General features: G+C 42.6%; 1 protein-coding gene across 1 annotated transcript; it reads left to right on the plus strand.

Annotated features, from left to right (window-relative positions):
- Nucleotides 1-2,790: 2,790 nt before the first annotated feature.
- SPRYD7 (SPRY domain containing 7) lies at nucleotides 2,791-11,843 on the plus strand. The gene is made up of 5 exons (XM_037375960.1): nucleotides 2,791-2,955; nucleotides 4,285-4,401; nucleotides 5,938-6,104; nucleotides 7,746-7,848; nucleotides 10,621-11,843. The coding sequence occupies exons 1-5, from the start codon at nucleotides 2,850-2,852 to the stop codon at nucleotides 10,716-10,718; spliced, it is 591 nt and encodes a 196-aa protein (XP_037231857.1). The 5' UTR covers nucleotides 2,791-2,849; the 3' UTR covers nucleotides 10,719-11,843.
- The last annotated feature ends 1,594 nt before the right edge of the window (nucleotides 11,844-13,437 follow it).

Raw genomic sequence — 13,437 nt, forward strand, 5'->3', positions numbered from 1 at the left:
TGTGGGAGGGTCCTAAATACTTGGCCTCCCCAGTGAAAGAAATGCACTTTCAAGAAAGGCAAAAGCTGAATTAACCCTTCATTACCAAGCATGATTCTAGTTCTAAATATTGGAGCCCAATCTTCATTTTCTTGGGGCAGTTCTTTGTGCACTGTAAAAACATTAGTGTTCGAATATCTCTGAACAGGCTGACAAGCACATTTACAAATACAGCACTATCCTGCTGCAATCACTCACCTCACTCTCTAAGAAAAGCATACGAATAAGCCATGTTTCTTACCAGCTGACCAGATGACTTTTGCCTTACTTCCACCAGACCAGCATTATCTGCTTGATTTTGTCTGGTGCCAAAGCCTTCGCTCAGGGCATGAGTACATCTTTGCTGCTGTTCCTGCACAACCCATTGTGACACCGAGCTGTCACCAGCTGTTTGTCAGGTGCTCAGCAGGCACTTTCTGCACCTGGAGGGAGGCAAGATGGGCGCAGGGAGGAGAGCTGCACTGACCTTGGTCCCCTGAGGCTTCCTGCCTGCCAAGCACATAGCCACTGGAGTCAACGTGCTCCAAAGCAGCGCCAGGAACTTTCCCAAGCTGTGGCGTGCACTTCACCCAACACGTGGTGCAGTCTGTTGGCCTGTAAAGCCAGCCTCTCAAGTAAAGAAATTAGCGGAGCAGGAAACTGGCAGGAAGCTCCCAGCTCCAACCACTGCTCCCCAAAGCCCCATCCCCTCGAGTTCAACTGATCTGGCAAAGCTGACTTCATGTGGTGAGATGTGTTTGTATTCCCAGTGCTCATTTTGGGGAAGAAGGGACTCACTGGGGCTCAGAGAAAAAAAATGAGATGGGGAATCATTTGGAGGTTGAATCTTTTTCTGAGTTGCTTTCTTTTATTTTTTTTTAACTATATTAACATTTGTCTTTTAGCATTTACTGTAATAAACCCACAGCGTGTGACAGACAATAAAAATCCCGCAGTGACTTAAATGGGACTAATTATGTGAACAACAAGCTACCAAGGAGAATCACGATGCCCTCTGTACAAAATAAACAAACATCAGTTTCCATCTAATATTTACTTCTTAGAAGTTCAAGACTAATCCCATTTGGCATATTTTAAGGAAGTGAGCTCTTGACCCCAAATGTTTATGGGCTGTAACAGTAAGTCCAATAAAAGAAAGGAAGCATACTTTAAAGCTGCTCTTAAAATCAGATTGGGTTTAGGTACAATTTTGAGAAAGACAGCATTCCACCTCATGTTTCAAGTAAAGGATGTGACTGATGCAGCCCATCCAGACCAATAAAGTATTTCTGGCTATGAAGATTTCTTCTAACGTGGGATTTTTAATATCTGTTTAACCCCTTAAACACCCCACCCCAACAAATAACTTTGTACTGCATGGGTTATATTAGTTGCATCATATTATATACTGTAATAAAATGCTAAGAGGGCTTTCTAGGTGAAATGCCACAAAATAAGACACCAGCTGAAAATCATGAGAAACCATTTAATCTCAAATTGGTGGGCAGATAAATAAGCCTTTAAATACAAGTATTGAAATTATCTGCTGTCTGCAAAATATTTTAGAGCAGCAGTTCATGGCACAGCATTTATTGGATATTTTTCTGTAGATAAATAAAAATGTGAAGTAGGTACAGGTGGGCTTCTATAGCCATGTTATTACTATTTACTACTATATTTGTTGGAGCCCGGTTTGTGGCCCCTGTTCTGGATGCTGTGTGCTGCAGGGACAGCTCTAAGGTTTTTGCCAAAGAAACACTTGCGTAACCCAAAGGCCACGAGTCAAGCCACAGCTTTTTAAATTATGTGGCATTCTGCCTCTATGAAAGGGACACAGAGCTGGTCTTGAAGTGTGCTTTGCAAAAAAATGGTAATAATAGGATGCTGGATTTTCACTGTAGCATTCTTTACAGCAGGATTCGCCTGGTCCTGAGTAAATCAGGAAAACACTCTACCAAAGCTTTTGAACAGATTAGAAAATACTCTGTAAGCAAACAGGATCCAAAAACTTCAGTTAAGACTCAGTAGCCGGACAGCTCTGGAATACGAGGAGAAAGGGCAACCCACAAGGAGCAGGCGCCGCGCGGGCAGGCGGAGAGACCCTGGCTGGGCCCGGCTGCGTGAACCTTTTGCTTCAAGGAGCCCTGTCTCTCCTGCCTTTTCCAAGAAAGAATTAAAAAAAAACAAGGGGGAAGGGAAAAAAAAAAAAAGGCAGAAGATAAATAGGTTCCTTGTTACTTGGAGCCAGGAATAACTGACCAGTAAATTTCCACAAAGGAGTCTCTTCCCACATGGCCCAGCACTGTGGAGTTTGTTGGTGTGATACCTACCACCTGCCCACCGTGATCCCTTTCGCCTTTTTTTAAAATATGTATGTACATAAATTTTCCCTTTTATATAAAAATATATACACGTGTATTGTCCTTTCTGTGGCTGCGCGCTGCCGGCCGAGCACGCCGCCGCCTCAGGCCACCACCACGTTCAGACCCAGCTCCTCAGCTCCGGAGAAGGCGCAGGTTTCCGGCTGCTCTCGTTTTAATTTAAATTTTCACTTCCTGAGGGAAGATGGGGTTTTAATGTGATTTTCTTTTGAGACCGTACTCGGTTTCACGACACGCCCGGGGCCGAGCGGCGCGCCACAGGGCGCTGCCCGCCATGTCCCACCGCCCCCCGCCACGTCGCGCCGGGGCGGGCAGCGGGGCCGGGGCGCCCCCCGCTCCGCCGCGCGGCTCCACCTCCCGCCCGCCAGGGGGCGCTGTGCCCGCCCGCGCCCCCCGCCTGCCCCGCCGCCCGCCGTTGCGTCTGCGCGGCGCGGCGGGCTCCGGCCAGTCATGGCCGCCTCCGTGTTCTGCTGCTTCTCGTGGTGCAGGGATGGAGGCGCCGGCCACATCCCGCTGAAGGAGATGCCGGCGGTGCATCTCGACACGCAGCGCATGGGTAAGCGGGGCGGCCCGGCTGCCCTCCCCCCGCCGCCAGCCCACCCGTGCCAGGCCGGGGCCGGGGGGCGGGCGGAGGCTGAGGGGCGGCGGCGGCGCGGGCGCCTCCCCGCGGGGAGGCCGCAGCCCCGGGGCGCGGCAGGGGGTCGCCCGTGAGGGGCGGGCGGGGGTGCGCGTCCCCGGGCGCTGTGGGAGGGAGGCTTGAAGGCGGAGCTGACGGGTTTCATACGGTGTAGCCCTGCCTGCCCGGGGGGAATGTGCGCCTGCCCCTGGAGTTTATCCTCTCCTCGGTGAAACGCGCTGGCAAAGTCGCTTTTTGACTGCTTCTTTAGAAGGATTTGGCAGTTTTCAGGAAAAGAAATGTCCTTTTGGTTTAAATTCTGTTGACGCAGAATGAGCGTGGGGAGGTGTGGCTCAGTGTCGGGGGGTGTCTGAGGGACGCCGCGGGTGTCGGTCAGCTGAGGCGAGGGATGGTGGCTCCGAGCAGGGGAGGTGAGTCCTGGCGATGAAGGCTCAGAGGGAGCCGAGCCATACAGCGCCTTGTCCATACCGCTCTTCGAGTGTCATCCTCAGGACGAGCTATCCACAAAACCGTGCCTGGGCTTTGTGGAGCAGAGAAGTGGTCTGGGCCAGCTGCAGCAGAGCCAGGGAAAGAGCTAGGAGGAAAGCAGTGTGGTTGAACCAGAATCTAGTGCTCAAGCACAATTGCTAGTCTGTTTTTATTCGGTTTTATCAGTGGGTTTTGACTGTGTCTCATGATCTTGACCATGACAACAGGGCCTAAAGATGAAGTCTTCCACTGGAGGAGGAAGACTTAGCAAAGGATTTTTTTCTCCCTGTATTGGTAGGCATGTTTCTAATAAAAGGATTTTTTCAGGGAATAATTAAACACCTTTCAATTCCATCAAAAGTTTCTACCCAATGTGTCTTTCCTTCCCTTTGCCGAACATTTTTTCTCCAGTGCGTAGAGACAGGGTACAGGGCTGTGGTCTCGCAGTGAACCCTTTCTGACTGAATTGTAAGTTATGCTTCTGATGTGGTTGAGCAAAGGTTGTAATTGACATGGAGCCATAAAATGCAAGAGGCTAAATTAGAGCAGTGTATAGATTTAAAATTAATAAACCCTATCTGAAAGATGAACTGGCCTGTAAACAGCTTTGCTTTTCTTACTTCAAAGTGTCACCTGTCATCATCATTCTCAACAGACTAATGAAGCTCTTACTTGGGGCAGAAAGAACAAAAACTGTTCTCAATGTTTAGGACTGTTAAAGTCTGCTTCTGGACTTCTAAAAATATTTTGATATTTTGCGGGGTTTTTTTCTTCTTGCAGGGACAGATGTTGTCATTGTTAAAAATGGCAGAAGAATATGTGGCACAGGAGGCTGCTTGGCCAATGCACCTTTGCATCAGAACAAGAGCTATTTTGAGTTTAAAATCCAGTCCACAGGTTAGTCAGCAAAAATGTACAACTTTAAACTTGGAAGGTATGTCAGATTGTCTGCTGGTGGTCATATCTCAAATACCGAGCACATGCATCTTTCTAATTTCATCCTTGAACTTGTGAACATCGGAGAGTTTTATAGGTGTCATTGTGTAGAAGGAAATTAATATATTTTTTTAATTGTGGCTCTTAAATATTTGAGAGTGGTAAGTATATTACTAAGGGAGTGGAAATACTAAACCACTGTATTATTTTGTATGCTGTTATGTGCATGTTTTTCAGTTAGCATATTGTAGGAAAGTTTTTTTGTAAATAAATGCTTATGACCACATAAAACACTGTAGGTATGAAGTTGGGTTTTTTTTAAGCAATGCAGTTTATCCAGCAATATTTGTAGCTATTTGTCTACCTTCATTTGCTTTTAATATGCACTGTGTTTGCCCAAGCAAGGGTAACACTCCTTGTGTTAAACTTTGCTGTTCAAATCAAGTAAGTGTGGCACTTACTCTGACACTGCCTTATCAGGAGGAGTCTTTCAACACCCTGTTTTATTTGTTTTGCACAAATATAATGCAAAGCAGCTGAAAGTGAATGAAATTTGGAAGCATTATACTTTTACTAATAGTCAGCTTCAGTAGTAGAGTGCACTCCAGTTTTGCCGGTATTCTAACATGAAAAATCAGACATGCATTTTTAAAAACAACATACACTGTGAAAATGAAGCTCTTCTTCCCTCCACCTATATCCCTACACACTTACACACTTAGGGAAAGAAGAGAAGTGTTAGTCCAGAGACAGGCCATATGATACCAGCTGGAGCGTGAAGCTGGTGCTTTTTGGGTAAGGGTTGTTTGCGTTCAGTTGAATTGGAGTGCAGGCAGCATGAACACAAATCTGTCCAAAACACTTTGCAGTCAAACTGGTTGTTTAGTTTTGAACTATATGTAAACCCCAGATCAGTCTTAACTTGACCATTTCGGTATCCTTTATGTTGGGGGAAGAATCCCCCACAGCTGTTGTTCATACATGGTCATTATTCACACAGATACAATATCCATGTTCTTATACTTGAGAAACACAGGAAATTGATACTCCTGGTCCCTATGAGCCGTGTCTTTATTCCTGTGCCCCAAGGCAGGAGAACTGTAGATCACTTAAGTTAAAACTTCAATTCCCAGAAGTGTCCCTGCACAGTCTATTAGGGATCATCTGTGGGGTCACCCTGACTATTGGAAAGTTTTCTGAAGTTTTCTCCTTTGCTAATTAAGCACTTTCTGTCTTTACCCACAGGTTTTCTTGGGTTTACTTTTCCTTTCCTCTTCCTCTGTCCCACTGGGCCTGTGGGGGAAGCGAGTGAATGGCTGGGTGGTGCTTAGCTTCCTAGCAGGGATAACCCACAATAGTCTTGGTATTTCCAAGAGATACTTACTACTAGTACTGCTATGGCACTAGCTAAAAACACATTCTTTATGCTATTCTGCTTCAGTAAAATAGTCTTCAAACTAATGTTTTTTTTCTTGCCCTGTTAATGGCACGTTTTAGGGATTTGGGGTATTGGAGTTGCAACCCAGAAAGCAAACTTGAATCAAATTCCGCTTGGTCGAGATGTCCATAGCCTGGTGATGAGAAATGATGGAGCTCTCTACTATAATAATGAGGAGAAAAATAGACTACCAGCAAACAACCTTCCTCAGGAGGGTGATGTGGTGGTGAGTTTCTTAAGCCTTCTTTACTCCCCTGGATTCCTCTTATTTACAACTCTGTGGTCAGGCTGACTGTTTCAGTCAAATTGTTCAGTTTGCATCTCCCAGTTTGGAAAGTGCTGATACCAACTCCTGTTGTGTTTGAATGGATCAGCAGCCTGCATATCTGTGGACTTCATTCTCAGCATTGATACGTTTCTGAATGAGGAAGAGACTTCACCAATGTTTGAAAAGTAGCCTCTCATGCTTGGTTGCAGTATCTGCCTGACGGATAACTCCCACAACAAGGATCCTACACTGTTTGAGATAGGACCTCCCTGAACAAATAATGTCTTGGAATGCATTACATAGCTATGCACCATACCCAGCGGAGCTCAAGATCCTGTAGCTAACTGGTTAATGATTAGAAGGACAGAGCTGAGCAAAGACAGGTCCTGGATGAGAAATGAATTGTATTTTTAGTCAAACTTTTGTAGGGAAGGAGAGTTAGTAAGTGGGGAAGGGGAGTAATGCTCACTGGGAAAATTATTTAAGAATTGAGAACAAATGGAGAATCTTAAGATTTTTTGGTATCTTACTATTCCAGGTTTCTCAAAACATCTTTAAGTGACTTTGTTCAAAGGGTTGTGTTTTATTCCTGTAATTTTCTTAATGTCCTGTTAGAGATGTATTTTCAAAAATACATGGGAGCAATGCAACAAAATTGAGACCATTTATCATCACTACTTTTTCTTGCTGGGTAACCTTGCCTCTATGTAACAGCGGTTAGAAATTTCATCTTTAGAAGCCCCAAAGAGCTAAGGTTGACTACTCCATCCTTTGCCCTCAGGTACTATTATTATTTTTCTAATCCCCTTCTGAAATTGTTTTTTTGGACAGTTGCAGACTGTTTCAGGGTTTGGTCAACCTGTGTCATCTGAACAGCTTCAACTACTCACAAAAAAGTAGCTGATGTGTTACTTCTAACTCCCCAGTTTTCAAAAGTTTCAATTTATTTTGTTCTGCCATTAGGTTGCTGAAGTACTGAATGACAGCACAAATTGTCACACTCAGCCATACCAAAACAGTGAGAAAAATGATTTAGCTAACAAATAAGTAACTTATTACCTTGTTAGCATTTGCTTTCTGCACTGCAGTCAGCATATTTATGGCATTCTGTATGAAACCATGGTCTGTTGCTGCTGGCAGAGTGAATGACCTGAGAGAGGTTTCCATATGGAAGTATGGACATATAACTTTAATAAATAGTGACGCTCTGAATTAAGTTTATTTCCATGAGGAGGTATAAACAAGAAGACTGCAAACTGCTTAATATTTAAAATCATGATAAACTTTGTGTTTCTTTAACATGGTGAAGAGTAGTTTGGAAATTTGTTTTCTAAACTTGGTAGGATGCAGTGTGCAGTACTGTGATGCATCCAAATTGTATGAGCGTTAAGGAATCCTGACTATTTGAAAATACAAATGTTACCGGTCATTTATTAACTTCTAGTCCTTTGCAGGAATATTTCAAGTGAGGTTTTCTAGGATGCTGTGGTTTGCGTAATGGTGTTAAAATTTGCCTGTGGCTAAGAAAGCTAAATTAAGTAGCAATCTTACATGTATAAACTTGTTGATGCTTTTTTGTTAATTTTCTGTACTTTGTAGGGTATTACATACGACCATGTAGAATTAAATGTATATTTAAATGGGAAGAACATGCATTGTCCAGCTTCAGGAATCCGAGGGACTGTCTATCCAGTGGTCTATGGTAAGTCAGAGATTTTCACTGTTTCACAGTATGGACGGTATTTTTGTACCAAGTCTGTCTTGTGAGCTATGTATTCTTGCTTAAATGGAAGACGCGTCAATCATTTATTTTTGGCAACTACATTTTGCCAAATGTACAAATTGCATGAAAATACAAAAGTATATTTTCATCTAATTTTTAATGCTTAATGGTGAAAAGAAGTGCTGTTTACTGACAGCTTACAGTGTCTGCATCCAACCAGCTGGGCAGTTACTGCACTTGGTCTAAAAATTGCAAGGTGAAAAACCTGTGAAACAGATGAGAAAAAGAAAAACAACAAATTCAAACTTATGTAGACTTGTGGGCTAATCTGATTTATCTCTGAAGCTTGGTATTTATGCCTGTTAATTTCACATACTTTATAAATGCATTCAGTGTTAAATACAAGTAGATACTGAATTGCTGTTTATATTTTATTATGGAAGTCATAACTTTAATGTATTCCTGCTTTTGCTATATAGTGGTACAGCTCTTTGCTGCCGTATGAAATTGGTGCCCAATTCTGAAACTCAGCAGTTGTGGTAGCTGTTGTGCCAGCAACCATCAATACAACACAGCAGTTTTGAACAAGAAACAAATACCATATCCAATTAATCCCTGCATAGGCAGTTTAAGGAACAATTGATGAATTATGGAAGGTGGAATTTGGCCAAGACATGTGTTAATGATTTACTCTTCCAGAACTTGGTGATCGTTTTGGAGTTCCCAAGTAGTTAGAATTCTGTTTAACATCTCATCTGAAAGGCAGCATTGCCCTTGGCTCAGTGCATAATCAACACTACACCCTGGGCTGGCCTGTAATTTCCAGCAAATGATAACTGCTCATTGGATTCCCAGTATTATACCTAACCCATGTCCAGTTTATTCCTGTGTGAGCTTCATCTAAGCAGTAGCTTCTTGCAAAATCGTTTTGCTCTTGAGATACCATTAGCTATATGATGTGGATAATTGTTTCATTTCGTGGTTGGTTCCTAATGAACTGTTGGCATGTTTCCGTTTATATCTTGATAAATTTGTAATACTGAGTTTTATGAACGGGAAGAAAATATTATATATGTGTTGTAGAGCCTCTGAAGCCTATAAATGTAGCTGACAAATTACAGCTTTCTAAGCTACTAGAGTGGCAATTGTTTTACATAGTCATACTGTGATGTGTTCTTAGGCCACGTGATGGCGCTGGTAAAATGTTGTGGCAGACAGTGGCTGCCCTGTAGCACTGCAGGATCTCCTGGTGCCAAAAGCTTCCTGAGCAGCGGGAGGAGAGCTGCTGTGTGATAGTTGATTGTTGCATCTTCCCTATATTTTGGAAATAGTGTTACATAACATGAAGAATACACGTTGCTTTCAGAAAACATTTGGTGGCATGTTAGCCTACTGTAAATCGTCTTTTTCTCTGACTAAAGAAGTTCTGTGCCTGAGGAATGCAGTGACTTTTTTATTGCCAGGCTCTTATTGTCATCTTCCACAAGCAGGCATAATTTCGTCATAATTATCAAGTCTCCTACATGTAGCTATAACAATTGAAGCCTGCAAATTGCTTTCGTGTGGTACTTACTTGGTATAAACTATAAATGTCCTTAATTTAATGTGAACTTCTAGCCATGAGAAGGGATTTTACCATAGAGAAAAGAGTTTCTTAAGCATTTACCCTGTCCATAATTCAAACTGCAACTGTAGGTATCTTTTTAAAAGAATCATGATAGAGCAGGCAAACACGGTGTCAAGCTTGAGAACGTAAAACAGAAAAACGGACTTAAAGGTTGTTCCCTACAGCAGCTATACCTTGGGCGCTCTTGCGGAACTGAGATACAAACACTGCGTAAGTACTACAGAACTGTACAGATACACTGATAGGAGTTTTATCTGAGCCTAGGAGGGAAAAATTCCTACCTTGGCTCTCAGATATCTAAATTCCAAACCAAAATATGGAGATGAAGCTTTTCTGTTTTCACCTGATGTTGCTAGAGTACCAGGTTTGTCTTGGAAGTTGTCTTTGAAAGATACCTGGCTTTTCTGACTGGTTGGGTATTTCAGTTTGCTAATGCAGTACATGAAAGCTTTGCTCTGAAAATGCTCAGCAGTTTGTTGTTTGTATTCTACATTGAAGGTAGTAACACTTGTGTCTCAGATTATGCAAGGGCTCTAAAACTGGGAGAAGTATTGTAAAAAATCATTAACTTCCAACTTAGAGGCAGTCAAAGAAGCTCTTTTTGGAGCATACGCTAAAACAGATGGTCTGACACCAACCACTGCAGACATCTGAAACCTTGTAAACCTCCAGAGAAGTCATTGCAGATAGCTGACACTCCAGCAGAATGAGGAAGTGGACAGAAAGGTACGCAGCTGAGGAGGTGACAGCCCTTCAGCATGTATCTGGTAGTGTCCTTAATCTGTAGATTTCCAGAGAAATGGAGGAGAAGATTTGGAGGGAATTACCTGAAGCCCTGCTAACACTCCCAGTGAAGTCAGAGGTAGTGTTCTCATTGACTTCACCAAGGACAATTACCAACTAAAGTAAACAACAGAAGAGAGAGATGATTTGCCGTCATGTGTAGGGCTTTAGCAAATTTGTTGAAGAGATTTCTTTTAATTGTATTGTATGTATGTAGTGGATGTGTTTGAGAATATTCTTCATGGTTTGAGCATAGTATATAATCTAGTAAGATGGTGTAATAGAGGATCAAACTGTAAGTATTCCTTATCTAATTCCCTCTGTTTGGTTCTTTTCTGCAGTTGATGACAGTGCCATTCTGGATTGTCAGTTCAGTGAATTTTATCACACACCTCCACCAGGGTTTGAAAAGATCCTCTTTGAGCAGCAAATCTTCTGAATGTCTTCATACTGAAAATTTGCACCGTGCACTATTATAAAAGCTTTGTCATCTAAATAAAGCTTCACTTTACTTTTAGGAAACATATCTGTATTTTTAGTAAGTACTTGTGACTGTTGTCTGCAGAATTAATATGTTAACTGCAACACCAGGTAACTGTGTTGCAAATACGAGATTTCTGACAATGTTTTGTGATTGAAATTGAGTGTTTTGGGACAGGGTTTTTCTCTGATTTGTACTTGATCCCTAAGGAGACTAAGGGATGTTATTGTCATCAGTATTACGTTCAGTGTTTTGAATAAACTGGAGCTCTCTAAAGCAAATAGTTCTTATGCATATGATAGCTATGGAGATGGATACTTCTCATGGTTTTTTCCCCAACTTTTTTCATACAGAAGTTACGTACTTTGTTTAAAGGAAGCACTGTGTTTCTGGTCTGTGATTTGGAGTTGTGGTGTCCCAGTTGTGCACAATGACTAATAATATGATGGCATAACTAGTAGCTAGATACTTTTTTTTCACAAGGTGTAATTTATTCCATTCCCTGAATCCTAGGACTAGCAAATATAACTTAATCTATTTCTCCTAGCTTTTCATTTGCTTTTATTGTGAAGCTTACTAGTAATACTTTTTTTCTTTAACCTTCCAAAGTAAACCTGAACACTACCTGTGTTTTTGAGGACCACCGTGCTGTGTTGCTCCGGCAGGAGAGTAAGTACAGATCACTCAACTTGGGTATGCAAAGAGCCAGGTGAAGGGTATGAGATGTTATGGTGAAGCCTTACATCTAAACTGTAAATTACATTATTCTCTTATGGAATAGCATATTTAATTTCTTTGTGAATCGTTTGTAAATGATTAATGGCTAAGACATTGTTCTAAAATGTGATGCCCTTGAATATAAATTGTGAGATGCTTTTTTTCCCCTCTTGTCATATTTAATATACTTCCTAGAAGAATTTTTATTGTAAAGAAAGTCTTCATACTGGATGTTTGTTTTTAGTTTTTGGCTCTTCCTGGGTTAATGCATTTGCATAAATGAATAATTTTACTTAAATATTTTTAGAAATTATCTGATTCTGAAATTTTCAAATACAAACAGCTTTCTCAAAGCCTTTCACCTTATGATTTTCTGCATCTGTCTTTCATTCTGAGTGGCTTGTGTTTTCCTTCCTTTTAACCTTGCTTCCCACGACAGTGTTGGGTAGAACTTTCCACTTCCAGCACCTGCATGTAAGCAAGGAAGTGCCTACAAGGCACCATTATGGAGAAATCCCCAATGGCTGAGTGGCTGGGCCCAGAGGGAGGTGATCAGTGGCACGAAATTTAGTTGGAGGCCAGTAGCTAGCAGTGTATTCCAGGGGTCAATGCTGGGTCCAGCCCTCTCTAATATCTTCACTAGCGATCTGGATGATGGGGCAGAGTGCACCCTTAGCAAGTTTGTGGGTGACACACAACTGGGAAGAGTGGCTCACATGCGAAAGGGTTATGCTGCCATCCAGAGGGACCAAAACAGGCTGGAGAAATGGGCTGACAAGAACCCTGTGAAGTTCAGCAGGAAATGCAAGGTCCTGCAGCTGGGGAGAAACAACCCCAGGCACCAGTATGTGCCGGGGGCTGTCCGGCTGGAAAGCAGCTTGCCAGAAAAGGACCTGAGCGTCCTGGTGGAACGAGTTGAACATAAGCCAGCAAAGTGCCCTTGCAGCAAAGAAGGGAACTGGTATCCTGGGCCGCATTAGACAAAGTATTGCCAGCAGGTCAAGAGGGGCGATCTTTCGCCTGTACTCAGCCCTGGTGAGGCCACACCTGGAGTGCTGTGTCCAGTCCTGGGCTCCTCAGCACAAGAGAGACGTGGACATACTGGAGAGTCTGAGGAAGGGCCACAAAGATGATTAAGGGACAGGAGCACCTCTCCTGTGAGGAAAGGCTGGGAGAGCTGGGGCTGTTTAGCCCTTATCTTTGAAGGCTCAGGAGATCTGATTGATGTATATAGGTACCTGAAGGGAGAGTGAAAAGAAGATGGAGCCAGGCTTTTTTCAGTGGTACCCAGTGACAGGCAGAGGCAATGGGCACAAACCAAGGCACAGGAGGTTCCCTCTGAACATCGGGAAACACGTTTTACTATGAGGGTGATTTGAGCACTGGCAGAGGTTGGCGAGACTGGTTGTGGAGTCTCCATCCTTGGAGATATTCAAAAGCTGTCTGGACATGGTCCTGGGCAAGTGGCTTTAGGTAGCCCTGCTTGAGCAGGGTGGTTGGACCAGATGACCTTTGGAGGCTGCTTCCAACTGCAACCATTCCGTGATTCTTCCTTTAGGTGCTGTTACTATACTAGTTAACATGTACTATAATGATTCTGTAATTGTTTGTCAGCTCTTCAAACTGGAAATTATTATATATGCATACATACATATATAAAATATTAAAAAGGAAAGGGAAGGCAGGTGTCCTTTTTCCTTTTGATATGTTTCAGCAATGCCTTCAACAATGGTTCTTTGCCATGAAAGGCTACTGAGATGGAGGTGCTTCTTGTGGAATTATATTTCCATGTTAGTGAGGAAAGGAGGAATTATTTAAAGAAATTCTTATCACTTTATCTAACTGCATCCAGCAAACAACTTTTTTTGAAGTCTGCTGTGTTTAAGAATATTTAACAGTAAAAGCTGCTACTTTGAGCTTAATATACACTTGCTTTAAAAAACAGAGAAGGCTGTCTTCT

Source organism: Falco rusticolus, chromosome 2 (assembly GCF_015220075.1).
Source record: "Falco rusticolus isolate bFalRus1 chromosome 2, bFalRus1.pri, whole genome shotgun sequence".
Taxonomy (NCBI): Eukaryota; Metazoa; Chordata; class Aves; order Falconiformes; family Falconidae; genus Falco; species Falco rusticolus.

What these genes read in the sequence shown, in the direction of transcription:
- SPRYD7 (XM_037375960.1), top strand. Translation starts at nt 2,850, where the DNA reads ATGGCCGCCTCCGTGTTCTGCTGCTTCTCGTGGTGCAGGGATGGAGGC. An exon ending in TCTCGACACGCAGCGCATGG is followed by an intron (nt 2,956 to 4,284) that starts GTAAGCGGGGCG and finishes TTCTTCTTGCAG; the next exon opens with GGACAGATGTTGTCATTGTT. An exon ending in CTCAGGAGGGTGATGTGGTG is followed by an intron (nt 6,105 to 7,745) that starts GTGAGTTTCTTA and finishes TGTACTTTGTAG; the next exon opens with GGTATTACATACGACCATGT.